General features: G+C 41.0%; 1 protein-coding gene across 3 annotated transcripts in view; it reads right to left on the reverse strand.

Moving 5' to 3' along the window:
• Nucleotides 1-504: 504 nt before the first annotated feature.
• TMEM178A (transmembrane protein 178A) overlaps nt 505-25213 on the reverse strand; it is a 58195-nt gene continuing 33486 nt past the window's right edge. For all 3 annotated transcript variants that reach the window (XM_069583509.1, XM_069583510.1, XM_069583508.1), the window contains 3 exons: nt 15597-15710; nt 12546-12683; nt 505-1478 (listed from right to left, as the gene is read on the reverse strand). In XM_069583509.1, coding sequence (XP_069439610.1) covers nt 1237-1478; nt 12546-12683; nt 15597-15710 — 494 coding nt within the window. In that variant the 3' untranslated portion in view covers nt 505-1236. The remainder of the gene's footprint in view (nt 1479-12545; nt 12684-15596; nt 15711-25213) is intronic.

Here is a 25213-nt window from a genome sequence, read left to right on the forward strand (position 1 = left end):
ACCACAGCTCTGACCCAGTATAGTGATTCTCAATCACAGCTGCATGTCATACCTGAGGTGTTTCTTTCCCCAAAATAGTCAAGCTGAGGCCCAGCTGCAGATATTCTATGATAATTGGTCTGAGACAGGGCCCAGTTTAGGTACAAGTGAAGATGATTAAGCAGGTGATTCTGATGTGCAGCCAAGGTTGAAACCCTTTGGCTTAGGAGGTCCAAGGATAAGGCCAGAAACTGTAAATTCTTATCACTGGCTAAACACCAGGCATACCACAAACAGAGAGGAAGAGGGAGAGAAGAAAACTCAAAATACTTCGGTAAGGCTTTAAAAGAAGCTTGAATAATGATATCTTTCGTCAATAGCATGTGTGCGGGTGCCACAAAAGATGAATAAAAATGACCAACCTCATTGAAATGAAACAAGTCTGTTAAAAACAAGGGTCCTCACCTGTCCAAATGGCTAGGGAGACCAACTGCCACAGCTGAAAGACAGAAAAACACACCCAGATTAACAAGGAGGCAGTCATTTAATGCAGAGATCTGGTTACCATGAAGAGACAGGTTGAACAACACATAGGACTTCAAACAATACTGCATAGTATTACAGGGTAACTCTTCCACTGTTGGTCTGTTTCTCTTATGATTTCAATTCCAATACAAAGATGGAGAAGAGACTTCAATTAAAAAATAAATAAGGCAACAGAAGAATCTTCTTGTAACAAAAAACATCAACGAATAATGCACAAATATTTGGAGCTGACACAACAAGAGACCATTAGGACAAGTTCTGAAGGTGCGGCATGAAAATTTAACAAGCATGGTACAACAACAAGAAAATTATTCTCGCTTTGTTATGAATCCTTTTGCAAATAGAAATGACTCTCGGGTAATTGTTATATACAAACTTTCTGAAATAAGTGGCAATCGTACAAATTTTTCCATTGCAGTTTCCTCTCTTTCTAAACCGAGAAATGTTCCATGGCACTGTTCCCTACTCCTCATAGTCAAAGCATAAATAGTCATTAAAGCACTTGAATCCACAGTAGTCTTGTCCTCAGAAAAGTATGGAGGTTTTGCATGATTAGATATCAGTCATCCACAAGGGGCTGGCAGGCAACAGACTGGAATGTAAAAGACGGTATTTGTGCTTGGGATCCTGACTCAAACTCCGCTCCGTCCCCTTCAAGAGTCGTCCTCACTGTGGACGGGGCCACCAAGCAGTGAACTTGAGTGTGGACAGTCATACCGTGGAGTCCCTGCCAGACTTTAGATGTGCAATCTTGGTCCGGCTGATAAATGGGTAAGCAATGCAGAGACCTCCAGCTGCCACAATAAAGCCTAAACTGCACCAGGCACAAAAGATAGACCAGCTGTAGCCGTGTTCCACATCATCAGGCAGGCTATAAACTAGCTTCGGGAGCCGGTTCAAATCATAGGAGATGCTGGCAGCGTAAGTGCAGAGGGAAATGGTGCAAAATATTCCTATAAAGAATACAAAGAGAGCAGAGTCATCTGTTACAGTTTTGCCGGCTACAGGCAAATGCCAGACAGGCCTTTGTGAACATCAGATCAACAGATGAGATGATGAGTCCAAATTAATAAAAGATCCACAATTCTTTCACTTGAATTACTTCATTCAACAAACATTGGCAAAACCTTTATGTGCCAGACTGTATGCTAGGTTCTGGAGACACAGGAGTGAAAAAGACAGATAAGGGAAATTCTGGTAACTTGAATTATTCAGAATTATCTAAATTAAATGGTATGTATATATGAATTTTTTTTCTTCCTAAAGACTTAGAAATTTTGATTATTTTTAAGGAAAAAATCTATCATCACTCAACCCTAATACAAACAATTTTCATTTCCTTTTTATTATTTTTATTTATTTTTGGCTGCACTGGGTTTTCTTTGCTGTGTGCGCACTTTCTCTAATTGCAGTGAGCAAGGGCTACTCCCTAGCTGTGGTGCTCGGGCTGTAGGTTGCCAGATTGGTAGATGTGGTGCTCTTTAGTGGCTCCAAGGAATGTGGGATCTTCCTGGACCAGGGGTTGAACCTATGTCCCCTGCATTGGCAGGCAGATTCTTAACCACTGGACCATCAGGGAAGTCCCAAGTCTCATTTCCCTTTGTTCTCTACCTGAGTTGATGCATTTTTTAGAGAGCTGCAATCATACCAAGTCTTTCTTTTTCAAGAAACATTATCCTTGAAATTTATCCGGTTGTCTGTGAATAATATCTTAAATTAATTTTTACAAGTTTCTTTTAAGGCACAGAGCTTGGCATGTTCTAGGGCCTCAAAAATCTTTATTTTTAATGAATGGATAAAAAAATTTTAAATAACATAAATTAAATCCAAGAAGCTGGAGTTGATGTAAAATAGCTGACATTATATATAGGAGATCTATAATTCAACCACTCAGAATGCAGGTGATTTGGGTGGCCTAAGGAAAATGAGAGTCCCTTGGACTGCAAGGAGATCCAACCAGTCCATTCTAAAGGAGATCAGTCCTGGGTGTTCATTCGAAGGAATGATGCTAAAGCTGAAACTCCAATACTTTGGCCACCTCATGCGAAGAGTTGACTCATTGGAAAAGACTCTGATGCTGGGAGGGATTGGGGGCAGGAGGAGAAGGGGACGACAGAGGATGAGATGGCTGGATGGCATTGCCGATTCGATGGACATGAGTTAGAGTAAACTCCGGGAGTTGGTGATGGACAGGGAGGCCTGGCGTGCTGCGATTCATGGGGTCACCAAGAGTCAGACGTGACTGAACTGAACTGAAAGAAAATGAACAATTTAACTTGTTCATGTCAATATGCTATATACAATTGTCCTTCCAGAACACTAAAATCAGCATTCTGATAAAAATGCTGCAAAAGCCCAAAAGACAGGATTCTTAGTACTCAAGGATGTAGATGCTCCTATTTCACCACAGTGGACACCCAAGAATGCTCCTTTTTGGTAGGTATGGGATTGCAATAAGGCAGTTGCTGAGCTGAAGGTGGGTAATAAATACAAAAATGAAGTCAAGTATCAGAATGTTTCATTCTGTTCTGAGTCCTGCACATCTGTTTTTAGTATTTTGGTTTATCCCTGTGTACAAAGGAGGTTATATCCATTTGCTGGAAAATTGCTTTGGTAACCTTAGGGATCTCTGCAGCATCTCCATAGGATTCAGAGACAGGTTTGGAACTGTAAAGAGAGGGTGAAAAGTAACAGACCCCTACATCCCTTTTTAATAGAGCTTTGGGGATAAGAAACACCAGAAGAAAACAAATTCAGAACAGGCACCAACTGGGAGGAAATAAAGATCACCTTAATGCCTCCTTTTTTCCCCTTAATGACATTTTTAAGTGCTAGAATTTGCCTGCACTTAAATTGCATAAGGACACATTGCCTGAATCCTTTTCCAAATGTGCGTTTAGAAATGTTTTAAATGAAAAGGATACTTGATCTGAGGTGATTTGATATCTCCTACTCTTGGCGTAATTCTATTTTTGGACTCTAAAGCGATTATGTTTTATAAAATCTTGTTTTCTGACTTCTTGCTCCAAATTATTATGGTAAACACATTCTTTTTGAGTTCTCTAAAGAAAGATCATGATGGAAATAAGTCTTTCATAAAGGATTGGTCCAGTTAAAACCAGAATACTATTTTCAAACCATGTAAAGAGCAAATGTTCTTGCATCTACATGAATCTTTTCACTGGCAGCAAAACAAAGACAATGTTTTATATGTAACAAGGCCTGTCTAATGAGTGCTGGTAATAGAACAATAGGCAGAAGAATTTGATCTCTAGAGTATCAGCGGGTAAAATATTAAAAATAGAACAGTAACCTGCTCACAGGAGAACCAACTCTAATCTGCATTTATCTGTCTGCACATAGCTGAGGCTTGAAAGTGAAGCTTTTCACAAGTAACATATTTTTAATGACCTCAGAAAGTATGAGTTCAAACTAAGACTCTTAAGCATCCTTTGATGTCCAAATGCATTGGGCTGGGATGAAGGTAATATGCATTCTGGTCCCCAGCTCTACTACTAATCACTGTGTGACCTTGAAATTACCTAACCTCTCTGAGTTTCATCTAGGAAAAAAAAATGGGGGCTTGGTTCCTGAAGTCCCTCGCTGTGGCAATTTTCAGGGATTCTATTATTCCACAATATAGCATAGAGCCAGGCCATTTCCCAAAATTTCCAAGTGAATCTAGTACTCAATATTATACAGCTAAATAAAAATTGAATGAGTCATGAATTTTTCTTTCTGCACATACTCTTTTTGATTTTATACTAAACTTAGATTTTATTGGCATCTCTCCCCTGCCAACACCCAAAACTGCTTTGAGTGAAATTAACTTTTTTTTTCCCTTGGTTTCTCCTCATTTTATTATATAAACAATGATTGTACTACAATTAGAAAATGCACATAATACAATATTGTGATGGTTTTTGCCATACATTGACATGAATCAGCCACGGGTGTACATGTGTCCCCCACCCCCCATCCTGAACCCCCCTCCCGCCTCCCTCCCCATCCCATCCCTCTGGGTTGTCCCAGTACACCAGTTTTAAGTATCCTTCTTAATGCATCAAAATTTGGGCTGGTCATCTATTGAGTGAAATGAATTTCAGTGTAACAACACCAGCTCATACTGAACAGAAAAAGATTGTAACCTGAGGATTTAATCTCTCTCTGCCCTGAGTGTCATGCCCAGGGCACTTAGTTTGTGCTTACCTCATGGACACTGTGAATGATATCACTAATAAAAGGTTTTTGTTCCACACACACACACACACACACACACACACACTAAGTTGCCAGAGAGCTGAAACTCCCCTAAAAGGTACATTTGTACCCACACCCCACACCCAGGAGCAAAAACTGGCAAATTCATGGCATGCTTTTGGGCTACTCACCTCACCCTTGGATCCATCTTGCCTCGCAAACTTGACTGCTTCTTTGTCTTATTTGTATTTCTCATTTTTATTTATCTTGAAATATGCACATCTCTGTGCCACTGAAGTTCTTTCTGGAATAGGGCGTCACCAAACCTTGATGAAAACCTGCTTTACTTCCTTCTGCCTTTACTCTCTCAGCTGGGATGGGGTAGAGGAGACTCCACGAGCCTATAAGTACGCCTGATATCTGCTCCTCCCTCTCCCCACAACTGTCCCCAGAGGCTGCTCTTCTGGGGACATTGTTTTCTCCCTCCAAGATGCTCTTGAAGTGGTTCTGAGTGAGAGACAAGTAAAGATGAGCCAAAGAGCATATCTAGGAATTTCCCCTTTCTGGGCCCTCACAGCTCTAAGGAAGTTTGCACATACATAGCTGCCACAGCTCTTATTCATGGGCTGGGCAGCACTGTTTCTGATTATTACAAAGAAATGTAGGGACAGGAGACAAAGCAGTGTTTCCAATGCTTGCAACCAGCTTTTGGAAAAGAGGCCTACTCCATTCAAGGTATCTTAAGAAGAGGAAAGACAAACCCTAACTTCAAAGATGCTAAAGAAAAGTGTTTAAAGGATGAAAACATCTTTGGTGTAGCTAGACTTGGTCAGTTTTGACCCTGTTGAATTCTATTTCCCTACACATGTCTTATAGCCTTCATGTGTGTTAGTTGCCTGGGCTGCCTTAAGAAAGTAGCAGCAGACTGGAATGGCTAATACAACAGAAGTTTACTTTATCACAGTTCTGGAGGCTAGAAGTCTGAGATCAAGGTCCTAGAAGGGTGAGTTTCTTGCAAGGCCTCTCTCCTTGGCTTAAAGCTGGTGGTCTTCTTGTGCCTCACACATCCTTCCCCAGATAACTATTTGAGTCCAAATTCTTCTTCTTTATAAGGATACCAATCACCTTGGATTAGGGCCCACCCTAATGACCTCATTTAGATTTAATTACCTCTTTAAAGACCCTGCCTCTAAATACAGTCACACTCTGAGGTTCTAGGAGTTAGAACTTCATATGAATGGGAGGGGGGCCACACAATCCAGCCGACAACATTGTGTGCATGTGTTCAATGTATGAAGTACATTTCTATCCCTTTTATAGGCCTAAGCAAAACTTTACTATTTTAAGAGTTATTTACTCAGTTTGATCCCTGGGTTGGGAAGATCCCCTGGAGAAGGGAAAGGCTCTCCATTCCAGTATTCTGGCCCGGAGAATTGCATGGACTGTATAGTCCATGGTGCCTCAAAGAGTCGGACAGGACTGAGTGACTTTCACTTTCTTTCACTTTCACTCAGTTGCTCAAGAGTTATTTATAAGTGGAATTTCCTGGAGGTCCAGTAGTTAGGACTCTGCACTCCCACTGCCAAGGACACAGGTCCCTGGTCAGGGAACTAAATTCCCACAAGCTGTGAGGCATAGCCAAAAAATAAAAGAGAATTATTTGTAAGCCCCTCCTACATTCCAGACCCAGTTCTGATTATCATAGAGGTAGCTGAGTTGAATGAGTTCTTGATGGTCACAGCCATCATTTTCTTGACACTAACATGATTGTGAACCCCAAATGTTCTTTCCATTCACTCCCAAGCACGCATCTCAGGGAAAAGGAGTAGAGACCCCTCCCCACCCCAGACTTCCTGTAAGTTCCACATGGGGCCTAATGGCACAGAGGACATGGGAGTCAGCAAAACCTGCTGAACAAAATTGAGTTCTGCAATGCAGTGAGTTCTACACACCTAAGAACCAATTCATCCCAAATTGCCTTCTGTAAGATTTACCTTGGAAAAGAAAATGGCAACCAACTCCAGTATTCTTGCCTGGAAAAATCCCATGGACAGAGGAGCATAGCGGGTCACAGTCCATGGGGTCACAAAGAGTCGGACAAGACTGAAGCGACTTAGCATGCAAGATTTATCTAGATATCAAGTTATTTCAGATAATGTTGCCTTTTTGTCAGTAGCAACTTAGTTAATGCAAGATATGGGATGAGGGCATGGAAAGATAAGGTACCAACCTTGAATTTCAAAGTTCTAAATCAAATGATCCTTCTTAAAAATCCACGAGGAGAGAGATCACCTCTCTTCCCTCTTCTCTTAGACTTTTCCTTCATTTTCTCCTCTCTCCTGACCAACCAGGAGCTGCCTGGGGCAGCCACCACTGATACTTTTCAGCCCAGGTAGTGGTGCCAAGGAAAAGGAGTTTATAAGTCCCAAGCCTCTACCCTGGCTATTGCTGGTAGCATCCTCAAAAGGGTGAATAATTACTGGTTCTGAAGAGCCCTGTAGGCAGTTACTTTTCTTATAAAATATTAAAAGATTTTCTGCCAAAATTCTTAATTAATTAGAAGATACGGTGATATCACAGAATTATAAGACTGGAAGGGATATTTTCAGATCAGGAAAGAAGTGAATTTACGCTGCATCTCAGACCATCAACCTAATTTCCTTCCCTAAACTCTTCCCAGTGCCTGTGGCCAGCTGGTACAGTGTAATTAGGGTAACTGGGCCCACTCTTCTGACCATCCTCCTTTGATGTGCTTGAAAGGCAGAAGAGAGCGGAAGCTGCTTCAATTCTGGATAGCCTGTTTGATAAATAACGTAGCTGCAACACCCAAAGGCATAAACATTGATTTTTTTTTTCCCCCACCCCTTCAAAAGATGGCCTGCCCATCATTCTGGTCTCTGCAATTCCACAAAAAAAAAAAAAAAAAAGCCTCACGCTACTTTTCACACAGATTACTCAGATTACTCAAAGAGCCATTGCTAAGTTGCCTTAACTAAATGACTGGGCAGGACTAACAGAGACAGATGACACTTCTTGAAAAAATCAAATACATGATCCACAGGCTGCAACTACTAAACCCAGAAAGCATCCAATCTTCTTCTGAGAGATTGCAGCAATGTCACTGACCAGCAAATCTTGGTCTGATGTGACACAAGGCTATTGATAGTCCTTATTGATCCTGCCTACTGTGAATATTCATGTGTTTGGCTGCAGAAATGTTAATGTATTTGATTTTAGACCCTGCTTAAGGTGTTAGATAATACAGAATAATATTACCTTTCTAAAAATCTAAAAAAAAAAATTTTTTTAATCCTGAATTCCAAAGTGCACCTGGCCCCAAGAGTTTCAGATATACCATTAAGAACCTATTGTTTTAGGTAATAATCAATGGATACCCTAGATAAGTCAATAAACCTACAGAGGAGGCCTTTAAAAAAAAAATGAATGTATTGAAGCAAAACAATGGATTGCCTAATGTGGGTGTTTTCCATCCCGGAACTTGGCTGGGGTGGCCTGGACTGTTTCTTCTTTCTCTGCTGTCCCAAAAGCCCTGTATTGTTAGCAGTGGTCACTCCTGGCACAGCCTATGAAGGGGAATGGAGGCCCCCAAATATTTGCACTGAATAAATTAACTTTTGAAAATATTTATATGTCTAACAAATGATAACCATCTTTCTATCACAAGGGTGATCTAATGAAAGCATCATTTGAAGCTGATGCACATGCTCACTAGCAGTGCCCGAAGGCAGTGCTGTCTGGTGGAGGGCAGCCCCTCACCCCAGATCATTAGTCTTACTTCCTTAGTCCTCTGGATACGCCTCAGTGACAGGGTGTGTAACCTCAGAGGACATGAAGTCAGAAGGCTCTATTTGGGGCCCTGTGCCCCTGGCCCTGCTGGAGGACTGCTTGAGAGCCCCCAGGGAATTAGCATGAGCAGTGACAGTTACAGCCCTGCTGTTCCACACGTGGGTAATCAAGAGCTGTCTGTATGCAATAAGACAGAAGGAGAGATCGTTTCCAAGTTTCCATTTTAACATCTCAACTGTCACATCACTGATGATCTTCATTGAAGGTTTGACTAATAAATTCAGGTAGAGTGAAGATGCCAGCGCCTTAGAGGAGGCTAAGATTAGCATCAAAAATCGGTGGGAGTGACGCTGACTAGGACTGCCGAAGACATTTCTGCTTAATTAAAATCAATTCTTTTAACCCTTATTTGCTCTCATCTCCTGCTGCTCCTTGGAAAGGTCCTATAGCTAATTTATCTCATGTAGTGGACTAACACAGCTATCTCAGTGTTTACAAAGAAATGGAAAGGTATTATTTGTAGTAGCAAAAATGAAACAAACCTCCCTAAATCCCACAGTACAGGACTACAGCACAGCAAATCCCCTCCATAGAAGAAAATGCAGCTATTAAAATTGATTAAAAACAGAACACAGAACAATATAGGGACATGGGGAATGGATTTCGTGTGATGTTCAATGGAAGCCTAGAAAACAAAACACTTCCCAAATGATGAAAGTTGCAAACATTTTTCTTCTTTTTTTTCTTTAAACTTTTTCTTCTGAAATAACTGTAGACTCAAATGCAGCTGAAAGGAGTAACATGGTAAGGATGGAGGATGAGTGGGAGGGAGGTTCAAGAAAGAGGAGATATATGTACACTTACAACTGATTCATGTTGTACAGCAGAAACCAATACATCATTGTAATTATAACCCAATTAAAAAATAACATGTGTGTAGGCAAGATCCTACATACCCATCACTCAATTTCCCCAAACAGTAACGTCTTATGTGTCTCTAGGATAACAGCACAGCCAGGAAACAGACAATGACACAATCCATCCCCCTTATTCAGATTTCACCAGTTTTATACACACTCAATTGTGTGTGTGCACACTTAGTGCCATGAATGTCACCATGTGTGCAGACTATGTGACCACTTTCATGGTCCAGATACAGGGCATTTCCATCATGAGAACGCCCTGAATTATCTGCCCTTTTAAAGCCACAGCCACTTCTCTCCCCTTTGTTTTCTTTTGTTTTCATGAGACAAAGATGTGGGCAAGACTTGGTTTAGGATAAGGAAAATATTTTAACAATCTAATTTTTCAGATGGTGACATCTATAAGTGGATTTTCCCTTTAGTCCAAAAAAAAAATGTCATTTGGGCAAACAAAATCAAAAACAAAAAAAGCCAAACAGTGTTATGTGGCTGTCTGTCTATCCTCCAGGACTGGTCATCAAACTTCAAGTTGACAAGTTTGGGATTTTGGGGAGGGGTGTTGCAGTGGGGTTTTGCTATTGTGGCTATTGTTCTGCTTGCTCTTTTTTGTTTAACAATTGCACAGGGACTTTGAATGATAAATCCTGCTGAGCCCTGAGTCAGTCTGGCCCAAAGTTACACACTCAGTTGAGGGTTGAGCGGAGGCAGGTGGGGCTAGCTCAAGAAACTGGAGCCTATTATACAGAGTGAAGTAAGCCAGAAAGAAAAACACCAATACAGTATACTAACACATATATATGGAATTTACAAAGATGGTAATGATAACCCTGTATGCAAGATAGCAAAAGAGACACAGATGTATAGAACGGACGTTTGGGCTCTGTGGGAGAGGGAGAGGGTGGGATGATTTAGGAGAATGGCATTGAAACATGTATACTACCATGTAAGAAACAAATCGGCAGTCTAGGTTTGATGCAGGATACAGGATGCTTGGGGCTGGTGCAAGGGGAAGATCCAGAGAGATGATATGGGGTAGGAGGTGGGAGAGGGGTTCAGGATTGGGAATTCAGGTATACCCATAGCGGATTCATGTCAATGTATGGCAAAACCAATACAGTACTGTAAAGCAAAATAAAGTAAAAATAAAAATAATAAAAAAAAAGAAACTCTGTTCCTAACTCTGCCCCGAGCAGACCCAAGACTGAACTCCCGCCTCCTCTCATTTAAAACTAAACAAGCCCCTCCGCCTCCCAAGAAATGCTCACTGAGGCTGGCTTTTATGGCCCTATGATTTATTTTTATGCCAACAATTGTTTCATATCTAAGAGCATCCTAAATTATTCGTGCATTACCCACATTAAAAGTGTCCTTTAAAAACTAGTACTACTGAGGATTTTGTTTGACCCTCAGCTCCTTTCATTTTCCTAAGGATACAGCATGTGGCCTTTTCAGGGCTGGGGGTAGTGAATCTGTACTTTGATGTCTATGAGGACGAGAATTAGAAAAATGAGGGCTCAGCTAATAAAGGAAGGGAAGAAAACGGAGAAGATTTTTAGCCTCCCAGGGCTACAGTCCTTCAGTCTCTGTGTAATCCCCCAAATTTGGAAAAGCTGATGTTCTGCTAAGAATTTTTTCAGGACCCAGGTGACTTCTAAATGCTCTGTTCACAGTGATCATCCAGGTTCCAGATCACTGCCAGTTACAGCTCCATATCACCAGGTAGAAAACATACCCACAGAACTTAGAAGGAAGGGCCTCTGTGGCAGAACTGGGTTAGGTGGGCTGACTGGTTGACCCTCTACCTGTCAGTCATGAAGACAGAGAAGACAGCGCCAACCCCCGAGGGGTGCTGCTGCCTCCAGGTAACACTGGCTTGTGGCCGTGACAGTGAGAAGTGTCAGAAAACCCTGTCATGCTCACTTGAGTAACAGGACTCCAGAGAAGCAAAAATAAGCTTATTCAAAGTGCCTGCACATCTAGAGTAATAGCGCCCTGATGCGAAGCGTACTCGGGTGAGACTGCTAACTTGACACTCACTAATCACTATCACACTCATGTCCTGAGAAGAAGCAGGAGGATAGATTTTTTTTCCCCAAAGCCGTATTCAGTCAATTTCGGCCTTCAATTCAGCTCTTTTGACTCCTTCTTAGACAAAAATGTCCTTCACCTGCTAATCGGTAAGACCAGCTGTGTCTCCACACACTCCCCACCCAACCTCCTGCTTTAAAATGAAGTCACTGCTCGGTTTAAAACCTTCTGGTGACTTCCATCACCCTCAGATTAAAATCCAAGCCACTGCCTGCTTCTCTGCCTCACAGGATGCTGTCCCTCCCCTCCTTGCTCTCCGGCCACACTGGTCTCTCTGTAGCTCAAAACACAAGCATCACCCCAGCGCTCCTTGGGGCTTGGCATTGTGCCTTGCTCTGCCTGCAGCACACTCCCCATTTAGAACAGGGTCCCCTGGCCAACTCGTTTCTCTCTCACAGCTTTATGGCTGTCATAAACAATCATTCGTGTCTCCCCACAACAGAAATGGAGAAGGATTTTATCTGCCTTAATCTCTGTGTGTCTTTAGTATGTAAAGCAGTGCCTGGCCCACAGTAAGTCCTCAAAAAATATCTGTAGAATAAAATGAATGAATCTGTTTTTGTGCGTAAAAATGACACCGGTGTCTCCATCACTAAGGATGGACTGAGCTGACCTTCTGCCCAAAGGCAGACTGTGCTGAGCTATCATTCTCTGCTGGAGGGTTCCTAAGAACCAATGGTCCACTTTTGCTAAGAGTCCACATCAGAGCTAGGGGGGCAATATGAAAGAATGGGACAGAAAAATCAGATCTGCCTCATACGGAGATTAAACCCAAGCCATCTCCATCTAATCTTGTAATGCACCACAATAGGGAAATCAGGACTGTGTTTTTAACATTGCTATTTTCTTTAAATTCTGTATTGCCCACCAAAGCCAAAGAATCTTTTGGTTGCTTTTCTCACAAGTGAAAATAAAATTAACAGAGAGATAACAAAGTGAAGCTACATGCTGCAGAACAGCCTTCACTTTTTCTGGGAAAGGTGTCAGAGGTGCTCCACGTACCTGTCATGAGGAAAAGGAGTCCAGCCACGTGCTGGGTCAGGCTTTCCTCCCAGAAGAAGCTGACTGTGGCCACAATGCAGCCACAAAGCAGGACAGCCACAGCCATGCCCAGGAAGCCAGCAGTGATTCTTCTTAAATCTAATCTCAAATACAAACATTCAAAACAATAAGAAGGAGAGTTATTAAAAATTAGAGAATCAAGAGCTCTGTATACACTGTGAAAATTAATAAGTTGCATGGATAGGCATAGCATCTACAGGGCCAAGGTGATTTAGGAAATAAACTTCACAGGTAAATACCTGTAAGAGGACAGATGGGGTATAACGAATTGAGGTATCAGCATCTGCCTTCTCTAAATTCTCTAAATTCACGGAAAAGTCCATACCAAGTAGAACACAGACCAGGGGACATGAGGGCAAACAAGGGCTATAGATAATGAGTTACTTAACAAACTAAGAGTTTGTTTGCAAACAAACAAGGTTGTACTGAACAAACTGAAGAAGGTTTGCAAAAGAACTTTATTATCCTTCAAAGAGCAACAGAAACCTAGGTCACCACCAACTGCAGTGACTGTAATTATTTTGACTTTGGGGAAAAAGTCTAAAAGGTGAGCTACAGTGAAACATGGTTTTACCTGTGCACCAAGGATGCCAGTTATTTTATTTTTTTAGTTATATTTCCTCCTGCCTCTTTTCAAAAAGAATTTGAGAAAGTGAAAGCAGTTGTACCTAAAATGGGACCCAAGATGTACATATAAGACATCTGCTCATAAAGGCCCTCTCCCCTTAAACACAGGTCCTGCAACCCATGCATCCAAGTAGTCAGGTTAAAGAAGGGCTGTTTTCATGGCCAAGCCCACTGTATATGCAACTGTCAAGTTTGGCCTATCACAAAACCACCAATGGTTGTGATCACTGGGCCAGGAACCCATCCCCTCCCCACCTTCTGGGCCATAACCAAGAGACGGACTGACTTCATGTACTTTGGTGCACTGGGCTTCCCTGATGGCTCAGATGGTAAAGAATCTACCTGCAATACAGGATAGCCAGGTTCAAACCCTGGGTCAGGAAGATGCTCTGGGGAAGGGAACAGTAACTCATTCCACTATTCTTGCCTAGAGAATTCCATGGATGGTGGAGCTTGATGGGCTATAGTCCACATGGTTGCAAAGAGTCCGACATGGCTGCACAATGAACACTTTGAATACTCTGATTGCCCACCCTCCTGTTATTTTCTTTTTCTATTTTCCTCTCTCTCTTTTTAAATTTGAATGACAATACTTTTTAAAATTGTGGCTAAATTTCTCTGATCCCTCTTAAAGCAATAGATTCCAAACATAATGCTGTCTCATTTTGAGACATTCGATGCCATCATAGCTCAGCCACCATAATCTCACAACCTCCTAAATTCCCTGTGATTCAAGTTTTATTTTCTATGGCCATTAAAACGTATACACACAAGGTTCAGATATAATCCACACGTGATTCACATTAGTACCAGACATGTTAAGCTTATCTGGTAAACATGGTACAGATCACCAAGGGTGACTGTCTTGGAAAGAGTCACACCTGAGACTGCCGAAAGCATCTTTCCATGAGAACCTCAAAGAGGATTAGGAGGACAATGCTCAACATGGTCTTGCTGGGCGAGTAAAGAGATAAGGTTTTTTTCAGGACCCTGTAATGATTTTTTCTCACTTAAAACCAATGACCATGTGCCTTTCTGGATAGATAATTAAGGCAAAGAACCCCAAACATGCTCAAAAGTAATTATAAGAACACTTAGATAAGGCTCTGACTAAGGTCTGTTGATAAATGACCATTAAGATCAGCCAGCCAAAAATAATTTTCAGGAATTTTCAGGTTTGTTAATAAACAACATTTAAGCCAAGGACTTTCCAAGTTCTAAATGTGCCAATCACAATATTTATAATATTATACCACTGCTGTGGGCAGTATCTTAAGAGCTTCCATTTATGTATTTGAGATTCAAAATAGAGCCCTTTGCTCTGCAGAGAGATTTTACTTTGCAAAATTAAACTCTGCCTTTGTAGTGACTTTGGTCACCAAACACGATCACTGAGGTCCTTGCAATGATTGCATTGGAAATGACAATGTCAACCTCTGACTGGGGTAAATACTAAAAAGAATTAGGCCTAGTATTTTTTTGCTTTCCTGTATTAGCTGTCCCTAGGCAATGTGAATCAATAGTTTGCAGGTAAATATCAGTTTTATTTGGTTCACGCTGCACGATCCTCTCTAGACTTTCACATTTTCCTGACAGTAACAAAAGAGTTCCTGCCATCAAGATGTGGAGGTAACAGACACCTTCTGAGAAAATTATAACATACACTCAATAAAGATATTTGAGCAGAAACACCAAGGTCTGAGACAGAAACAGTAACTAAAATGAATATTGGATAAACAAAACAAAAATAAGAGCACCTAAGGTATAATCTGGCCACCTCATGCGAAGAGTTGACTCATTGGAAAAGACTCTGATGCTGGGAGGGATTGGGGGCAGAAGGAGAAGGGGACGACAGAGGATGAGATGGCTGGATGGCATCACTGACTCGATGGACGTGAGTCTGAGTGAACTCCGGGAGTTGGTGATGGACAGGGAGGCCTGGCGTGCTGCAATTCATGGGGTCGCAAAGAGTCGGACACGACTGAGCAACTGAACTGAACTGAACTGAAGGTATAATCTCCTGGGCTCATTGAGACAATTGCCAGATTAGGGCCTTGTACCCCACGACTTGGCAAAGGAAACGCCCAGGATGTGGCTTGTATACAGATGCCACCAGGACAGACAAGCTCACTGCACTGTCTCCCAGAGCCCCATGCCTGACTCTCACACGTCCGATCTGCAAACAAGCTGTGACCTTAGCATGGTGAGATGACCCTCTAAGTCTCTGCCCAAGTCAGATGGGGCCCAGAGGCCCACGCAGGATCAGCACAGCATCTTTCAGTCCAGATCTGAAACGGCTGGTGGGAATGCTTTTTGTTCGGAAAGACACCGCTTCCCCTCTGACCCCTTCCCGGAAATACTCACGAAGCAGGTGCCATTCATCTTGCTGGATTGTCTTGGTCAAATTGAAAGGGATGTTTCGCAAGCGGATTGGCTGAGAAAAGTGGTACTTGATGGCTGTACATCGCTGTGCAATACCTTGAAGGAAATAAGAAATGTGAGCTACTAGTTTGTGCATTTGTAATAGAATTCTGGAAACTGAAGGCAGGATACTGCATCCTAAACTGGCTTGAAGGGACAAGGAAGAAGAATCTATTGATTACTCTCATTAATAGAGACAAGTCAAAGCAGTAAAAACCCAAAACATGAAATAGTTTTTGAAATCATGTTTCTACCTTTGAATGTATTAAATTTGATAAGAATCTAAACTCCCTTAATTGTTTTCTCAGCACTGAATTTGTGTTAATTAAACACAAAACTCCTCAAGGAGAAATGGCCTAGAAGTATACAGAGGATTGGGAGAAATCATCTTGGAATGTTAACACAGATAAATTTCATGCATCCAAATATGATCCAACCTGAAACTCTCAAATGGGTTGCATCAAAAAGTACATCAGGAAGTGTGTTATTTGTAAACCAGAAGACATTTTTCCATAAAGAGCCTTCCACATGATGGTTTAAGTGGTAATTAGGTCTCCAGACAACCCACAAGAGCCTAACTAGCCCTAGAGTAGCTGAAGTAACTCCTTAATACAAATTTTATTGATCTGAATTTGAGGTCCTAAGAGAAAGGGTAACATTAAAAGGAGAAAGAAATGTGTTTCCTCTCTTTTCTGGTTGTTTGCATAATATTTTGAAAGGGGCAAATACCCACTACTTTATCTAGCAACTTCTTCTATAGTCCCTTCCAATCCATGCTTTTATTGCATAGATTAACACAGGCCTATTTTTCCCCTAAAATTTGCTGGATCCAACAAAAGTATCTATCTTCCTTTCAAAGTAAAATAAAACAAAATGTTGTTCTTTCCTTGTAAATCACTGTGATCAGTTGTTTGAATAAATGCAAACTGATTAATTTTTAAAGAGCTGTGAGTAAATGTTAATCCTTTAACTCAGGCAGCTGTTAAAAAATATTCTCATAGATGCACATAAATCTCTAATTGGTAGACTTTAAGTAAATGTAATAATAAAGTGAAATTTTTTTAAAGATCAGACATTGAAAAGGGAGATTAATATTTGAGCATAGTTAATATCATGAGTCAGTTAGCCCCTGATATGAAGGCACCTACAGGATCATCTAAGTTTCTCAGTCATTAGTGTACATAAGAATCACCTGGGGAGATAGTTTAACATGCAGACCCTGGACCTCACCAAAGATATTCTGAATCAAAAGATTTAGGACGGAGCCACAAACCTGACTTTTAACAAACATCCCGAGTAATTCTGATACAGGCAGCTGAAAAATACTACCCAAGACTATCTCTGCTTTTTGGAAGCTTATTTTTCTTTTCCTTATGAAACCACAGATTCTCCAAAAAGCTCAAAAGTGAGACTGAAGTTGCTCAGTCGTGACCGACTCTTTGCAACCCCTTGGACTAGTAGCCTAACAGGCTCCTCCCTCCATGGGATTCTCCAGGCAAGAGTACTGGAGTAGGGTGCCATTTCCTTCTCCAAGGAAATAAAAAGCTCAAAGCTCCCTTTTATTTTTCTCTTTGGTTGTGAGGTCTATAAGCCATATAAGTTCAGTGTTTATATATGTTATGTAAGCAGGAACTGAAGGGCTAAAGCAGAGTTGAACGACATGCCCCAACACACACACACTGCCCATCAGCAAAGACTGGGAACTTATTGATTCTAGGCGGTTAAGGACATTTCCGTATAGTCATTAGCTTCCCACTAAGCTAGTCAAGCAGAGACTTTAGGGCCTACATATGACAAAGGATACAGACTTCACAGAATTAGTTCAGTAGAGTCACTAAAAATAAAAAATAATAAAAAAAATTGACACAAAAAACAATAACAAACTCAGAGCAGGAGGAAGAATCTAATTTCCAGAATTGCTATATAATTTTAAATGCCCAGTTTCAATTAAAAAGTACAAAGCAAACACAGAAAAGGAACATATCACACGCACATAGGAAAAAAAAGGTCAGTCAATAGAAACTATCGCTGAAGAGGCCCAGACACTGGATTTACCTAACCAAGACTTCACAGTTCAAGGCTTTGTTCCTTGGGTTTTGTTTTCTGTTTTTAACACACTGCCAAACAGGTGAGATCTTAGCTCCCCAACCATGGATTGAACCCCTGACCCCTGCAGTGGAAAAGCAGAGTCTTAACCACTGGACCACCAGGGAAGTCCCTAACCAAGACTTTAAATCAAATGTTCTAAATATGTTAAAAGAATTAAAGGAAACCATGTCCAAGGAACTAAAGGCAAGCGTGAGAATGATGTCTCACCAAATAGAGAATATCAGTAAAGCAATGAAATGTATGAAAAGAAAAATAAATAGAAATTCAAAAGTTGAAAAGTATAATAACTGAAATTTAAAAATTTATTAGAGGGGCTCAACAAAGTTTTGAGCAGGCAGGAAAAATAATCAGTCAACTTAAAGATAGATCAATTGAATTATCCAGTCTGAGGAATATAATGGGAGTTCCAGAAAGGAGGAGAGGAAAAAGGGACAAAAAGAATATTTGAAGAGATAATTGTCAAAATTTTTCCAAATTTGATGAAAAAAATGAATCTATACACCTAAGAAGTTTGATGAAGTTAAAAAAGGATAAACTCATATTCAGATACACCATCATCAAACTGTTGAAAGCCAAAGATGGAGACTCTTGAAAACTACAAGAAAAAAAGCAATGTATCGTATGTAAGGACTCCTCAAAAGATTAGAAACTGATTTCTCATCAGAAACCATGGAGGTCAGAGGGAGTGGAATGACATATTCAACACACTGAAAGAAAGATTGTCAACCGAGAATTTTAAATGCAGCAAAGTTATCCTTCAGGAATGAACAGAAAATGAAGACATTTCCAGTTAAACAAAAACAGAGAATGTGTCACTAGCAGACCTGCTCTATAAGAAATAGTAAAGGAAGTCCTTCAGGCTGAATGAAATAACAGTAACTGAATCCACATGGAGAAACAAGCAAACAACAAAAACATCTGTAGTGTTACAAAACAGGGAAACATAAATGGAATTACCTTAAATATAAATAGACCAAACATTCCAACAAAAGCAGAGATTGCATTATAGGTAAAATAACATGATTCAACTATGTAATGCCCACTGCTGCTGCTGCTACTGCTGCTGCTGCTGATGCTGCTGCTAAGTCGCTTCAGTCGTGTCCAACTCTGTGCGACCCCATAGACGGCAGCCCACCAGGCTCCCCCGTCCCTGGGATTCTCCAGGCAAGAACACTGGAGTGGGTTGCCATTTCCTTCTCCAATGCATGAAAGGGAAAAGTGAAAGTGAAGTCACTCAGTCATGTCCGACTCTTAGCTACCCCATGGACTGCAGCCTTCCAGGCTCATCCATCCATGGGATTTTTCCAGGCAAGAGTACTGGAGTGGGGTGCCATTGCCTTCTCCAGTAATACTGACTAGAAACACACTTTAGATTCAAAGACACAAGTAGATTGGAAGTAAAAGATGGAAAAAATACACCATGAAAATAGTCACTGAAAGAGAGATGGAATAGCTATCAGTTCAGTTCAGTCGCTCAGTCGTGTCCGACTCTTTGCAACCCCATGAATCGCAGCACGCCAGGCCTCCCTGTTCATCACCAACTCCCGGAGTTCACTCAGACTCTATACTAATATCAAAAAAATTAGACTTTAAGACAAAAACTGTTACTAGAGACAAAGACATTTTATAATGATAAAAGGGTCAACTCACTAAGAAGATATAACAACTTTAAACACATTTTATCTGCTTACCAACAAAGCCCCAAAATACTCAAAAAAACTGACATAATTAAAGAAAGAAATAGACAATTCAACAATAATAGTTGGAGACTTTAGCACCCCACTTTCAATAATGGTAGAACAGTGGAGAGTCAAGAAATAAACAGAAGGTTTGAACAACACTATAAACCAACTACAGGCATCTACAGAACACCCCACCAAGCAGCAGAATACATGTAATTTTCAAGTGTACACTCCCCAGCATACACCATATTTTATGCAATAAAATAAATCTCAATGCATTTAAAAATCATACAAAGTATGTTCTCTGACTGCAATATAGTAAAATTGGAAATCAATAACTGAAGGAAATTTTGGAAATTCAGAAATTTGTGGAAATTAAGCAACACTTCTAAACAATGAATGAGTCAAAAAGAAATAACAAGGAAAGTTTAAAAACACTTTGAGATTAATGAAAACAAAATCACAATATGTGGGAATCTATGAGATGCAGCTTGGAGAAGGCAATGGCAACCCACCCCAGTGTTCTTGCCTGGAGAACCCCAGGGACGGTGGAGCCTGGTGGGCTGCAGTCCATGGGGTTGCTAAGAGTCGGACACAACTGAGCGACTTCACTTTCACTTTTCACTTTCATGCATTGGAGAAGGCAATGGCAACCCACTCCAGGGTTCTTGCCTGGAGAACCCCAGGGGCGGCAGAGCCTGGTGGGCTGCCATCTATGGGGTCGCACAGAGTCGGACACGACTGAAGCGACTTAGCAGCAGCAGCAGCATGAGATGCAGCTAAAGCAGTGCTTAGACGGAATTTACACCTGTAAATGCCTACATTAAAAGAGAAAGCCTCAACTCAGCAGCCTGACTTTCTATCTGAAGAACTAAAAAGAGAAGAACAGACTAAACTCAAAGCAGGAAAGATTACATAATTAGGGTAGAATTAAATTTAGTAGAGACTAGAAAAATGAAGAAAGTTTTTTTAAAAAATTGATTCTTTGAAAAGATTAATAAAATTGACAAATCCTTATCTAGACCATTCAAGGCAAAAGGAGAGAAGACTTGAGTTACTACATTCAGGAATGAACCAGAAGACATCACTTTACAAAAACAAAAAATGGTAACAAGAGAATACTGTGAAAAAATTACATGTCAACAAATTAGATACTACAGATTATATGAGAACTTCCTAGAGAGACACAAATGACCAAAACTCACTCAAGAAGAAACAGAATATGTAAACAGATCAATATCAACTAAAGAGCCTGAGTTAGTTATCAACTTAGTTAAAAAAAAAAAAAATTCCCACAAAGGAAAGTCCAGAACCAAAGAGCTTCACTGGTGAACTTTACCAAATGTTTAAAGAAGAATTAACCATGTTTCATAAACTCTTCAAAAAAAAAAGAGGAGGGAACAATTCCCAAATCATTAGGTGAGGCCAGTTTTGCCCTGATACAAAAAACAAAGGCATCACAAGAAAAGAATATTACAAAACATTTCTTATGACTATGTAGTCAAAAGTCCTCAATAAAGTACTGCTGCTGCTGCTGCTGCTGCTGCTAAGTCGCTTCAGTCATGTCCGACTCTGTGCGACCCCACGGATAGCAGCCCACCAGGCTCCGCTGTCTCTGGGATTCTCCAGGCAAGAACACTGGAATGGGTTGCCATTTCCTTCTCCAACAATAAAGTACTAGCAAACTGAATTCACCAACATATAAAAAGGATAGAACATCATGACCAAATGCAATTTATGCCAGGATGGTAAGGTTGGTTCAACATAAGAAGATGAATTGAGATATTATGCTTTATCGATAGAATGAAGTGCAGAAACCACCTCATAGATGAAAAAAAAAAAAGCATTTGTCAAAAATCATTTGATACCAATTCTCATAAGACCTAGATATAAAATAGGTATTATTAATTCCATTAGATAGGAAGAAAAATCTGATGCTCACAAAGTAACTAGACCAAAGCAATAATACAAAGTACAAAGCAATAACCAAATTTTAACATATACGATGTCACCCAAACTTTGCATAATGCTCACTCAGAAAAGTTAGGAATCCTTACTCTTTTAGAAATGTTTCTTAATTCTGTGGGTAGTGAGACCTGTAGTCAGTTTGTTTTCATGGAAAGGCATTTTATTTTAAACACAGGAGTGTATACACGTTAATCCCAAACTCCCAATCTATCCTTTCCGCTCACCCTTCCCCGCTGGTAATCATAAATTCAAGAACTGTAGTTATTAAATGAACTGTCAGTTTGAAGTGAAAAACAAATTTTTCAGTTTAGTACAAGCATATGCTCTTTTGGAAACAAACCTGATACCGAAATTGAGGCTTCTGTCTGTACATTTTCCATACCTTTCAACACACATTTTTTCAGAGACTGGATTGGCTCATGGTTGACTCAGTGGCTTCAGCCTTCCTGCATCTCACAGAAGCTGCTTAAGGCTAGATATGGGGTTGGACTGGGCAGAAATTCTCTCAGACTCAGAGGGCTGGCCTTCTACCAACTCCTGTGCTAAGAAAATGTTTGGTCCCTTGCTAAACATCATTACTAATACTCTCAGAGCCCATTTCCTCCTCCATCCCTGCTGGAAATGGGTGTGATCCCAGGGGGCAGAGGCAGTAGCAGAAAGGAGGCGGGCAGCCAGCCCAGTGTTCTGCTCCGCACACGTGCCAGGGATGAGGTAAGCACCGCACACGCAACCAAATTACCTTTCTTTCCCCAGGAGGCTTCCAGGCTAAATTTAAACTGCCGAGAACTCTGAAATGAGAAGAAAAAGGAAGTGGGGAGAGTGACACGGTCTGAATGGAGCATCTAAAATCCCAAAGATTAGGAGTATGGTGGGGAACCCAGAGCAACTTCCTTGAGTTTGCAAGAAAATGCTCTACAGCCTGGGAGTTACACTCCCTTGAAAGATTATTCGAGATTTCAGGCAGAAGTGGGAGTAAAGATGGAGAAAGGACAGATCAGCAGTAGGGTCAGAGGCCTGCCATTAGCTCTTTTATATCCTTTAAACATTTGTTCCACCATCACAGCAGAAAGTCAAATCGATTTGAAAAGGAAAGTATATTATTAAGTTCTGATTTCCTATAGCACACACGCAAAACTGACAAAATGAAACTTTACGAAAATCACACAGGAAAAAATCTGTAGTTGCTTGATGGTTTGCTAAAGACAAATTAAAGTTCTTTTGATAAAAAGATAAGAATACATATATACATAGATGGGGGTCAAGATAGAAGTTCCATGAGATATATTGAAGAGTGATACTGTGAAAATCCACAAGGAGGCATTCGATGCAAATTTTTTCAAAGCCATGCATGCAAACTTTGAAATTAACTGGCTTTCCGGGCTTAGAGAGCAATGAATCTGGTTCTGTGGAAAGGAACACAAAAAGCATGAGATCATAGCACCAGATGGCATCACACAATGGGGGGAAGAGACACGCAGGGGGTTGAAAAGAACAACTCGTGGTCTATATTTAGTGATTAATTAGCTTCTTAAAGGGCCAACAGAACCACTCTAATGATGAGATAAACCACAGAATAAGATACATAGACTATGCTGCACAAGGGTTAAAAATGGGGCTTAGGGGCTGGTGAATTTCTGTTGTTTCTGATGCTTAAGAGAAATGAATCAAATTCTGAGCTAAGTTACAGAAACACATACTCTAGGTTAAATGACTGAGAAAGTGAGAAACAGCAGAAGATGCTGTAAAAAATCATCAATCAATGACGAGGCAGTACATGCAGTGGCTGAAGGCCTTGCGGTCAGCCAGACTCAGACTTGAACCCCAGCTGTACGATTTTGGGCAAATTACTTAACCTCTCTGAGACTCAGTTCCCTCATCTGTAAAAGAGTGGGAACAATGGCAGATACTTCACGGGGTTATTGAGAGAAACAGAGATGTAGCACAGGATGTGGCCCACTCTACGGCTCAGTAAACATCAGCACTGGATTATGAGTTATCTCTCGGCATCTGCCCGTGTTCACCACCAGAACAATCAGACACCCTGGGAGTCTGAGCCCTAAATGAGCATCGCACATCAACCCAAATGCACAGAGAAACACACACACTCATGAAACACCTGATTGTACAATGGTCTAACCAGTGGCTCTCTTGTTTCCTCTCCTCCTTCACCACCTCTCAAGACTCCTATCGAATCTTCACTTCACACCTGAACAGCTAGCTGGATAACTGGCCACTCTGCCACTATTTCCCCACCTTCTACCCCACCCTGCATGCCACTCTTAGATAAACCTGCTGTGCGAAGGTGTGGGGCCTCTGGAGCCTTAGGTGCCCATCTGTAAGGTAGGATATGAGATCCTTTATGATTGCTGCTACATCCACCTGTCTTTCACAGTATCATGAACTTAATATGTTTCTTTAAATTGATAACTCTACCAAAGCCTTTGACTGTGTGGATCACAATAAACTGTGGAAAATTCTGAAAGAGATGGGAATATCAGACCACCTGACCTGCCTCTTGAGAAACCTATATGCAGGTCAGGAAGCAATAGTTAGAACTAGACATGGAAAAACAGAATGGTTCCAAATAGGAAAAGGAGTACATCAAGGCTGTATATTGTCACCCTGCTTATTTAACTTCTATGCAGAGTACATCATGAGAAACACTGGGCTGGAAGAAGCACAAGCTGGAATCAAGATTGCCGGGAGAAATATCAATAACCTCAGATATGCAGATGACATCACCCTTATGGCAGAAAGTGAAGAACTAAAGAGCCTCTTGATGAAAGTGAAAGAGGAGAGTGAAAAAGTTGGCTTAAAGCTCAACATTCAGAAAACTAAGATCATGGCATCCGGTCCCATCACTTCATGGCAAATAGATGGAGAAACAGCAGCTGACTTTATTTTGGGGGGCTCCAAAATCACTGCAGATGGTGATTGCAGCCATGAAATTAAAAGATGCTTACTCCTTGGAAAGAAAGTTATAACAAACCTAGACAGCATATTAAAAAGCAGAGACATTACTTTTTCAACAAAGGTCCCATCTAGTCAAGGCTATGGTTTTTCCAGTAGTTACGTATGGATGTGAGAGTTGGACTATAAAGAAAGCTGAGCACCAAAGAATTGATGCTTTTGAACTGTGGTGTTGGAGAAGATTCTTGACAGTCCCTTGGACAGCAAGGAGATCCAACCAGTCCATCCTAAAGGAGATAAGTCCTGGGTGTTCACTGGAAGGACTGATGTTGAAGCTGAAATTCCAATACTTTGGCCACCTGATGCAAAGAGCCAACTAATCTGAAAAGACCTGATGCTGGGAAAGATAGAGGGCAGGAGGAGAAGGGGACAACAGAGGATGATATGGTTGGATGGCATCAGTGACTCAACAGACATGGGTTTGGGCAGACTTCGCAATAGAAATGGGTTTGGGTAGACTCCAGGAGTTGGTGATGGACAGGGAGGCCTGGCGTGCTATAGTTCATGGGGTCGCAGAGTCGGACATGACTGAGCGACTGAACTGAACTGAACTGAAGTGGGACACAGTTTTACTTCCCATTCTGTTACACTGTATTTGTTTTAGAATTCTCTATTTATTTGAAAACAAGGTGCCTTGCACAAGGTAGGTGCCATACAATTGTATAATGGATAGCTTTAAAGCTGTGCCAATGTAGCAGCTTGCACATTTAGGCAAACAGAAGATAAGAACATTTCTAGGGTACTCTGAGAGCAATATGCTCAGAGTTTTCATTGTCCAACTCTGTCTTGTTCCTTCTGAGACCATACCATCAGCTTCCCCCTGAGTCGAGC

Source organism: Ovis canadensis, chromosome 3, assembly GCF_042477335.2.
Source record: "Ovis canadensis isolate MfBH-ARS-UI-01 breed Bighorn chromosome 3, ARS-UI_OviCan_v2, whole genome shotgun sequence".
Lineage (NCBI taxonomy): Eukaryota > Metazoa > Chordata > Mammalia > Artiodactyla > Bovidae > Ovis > Ovis canadensis.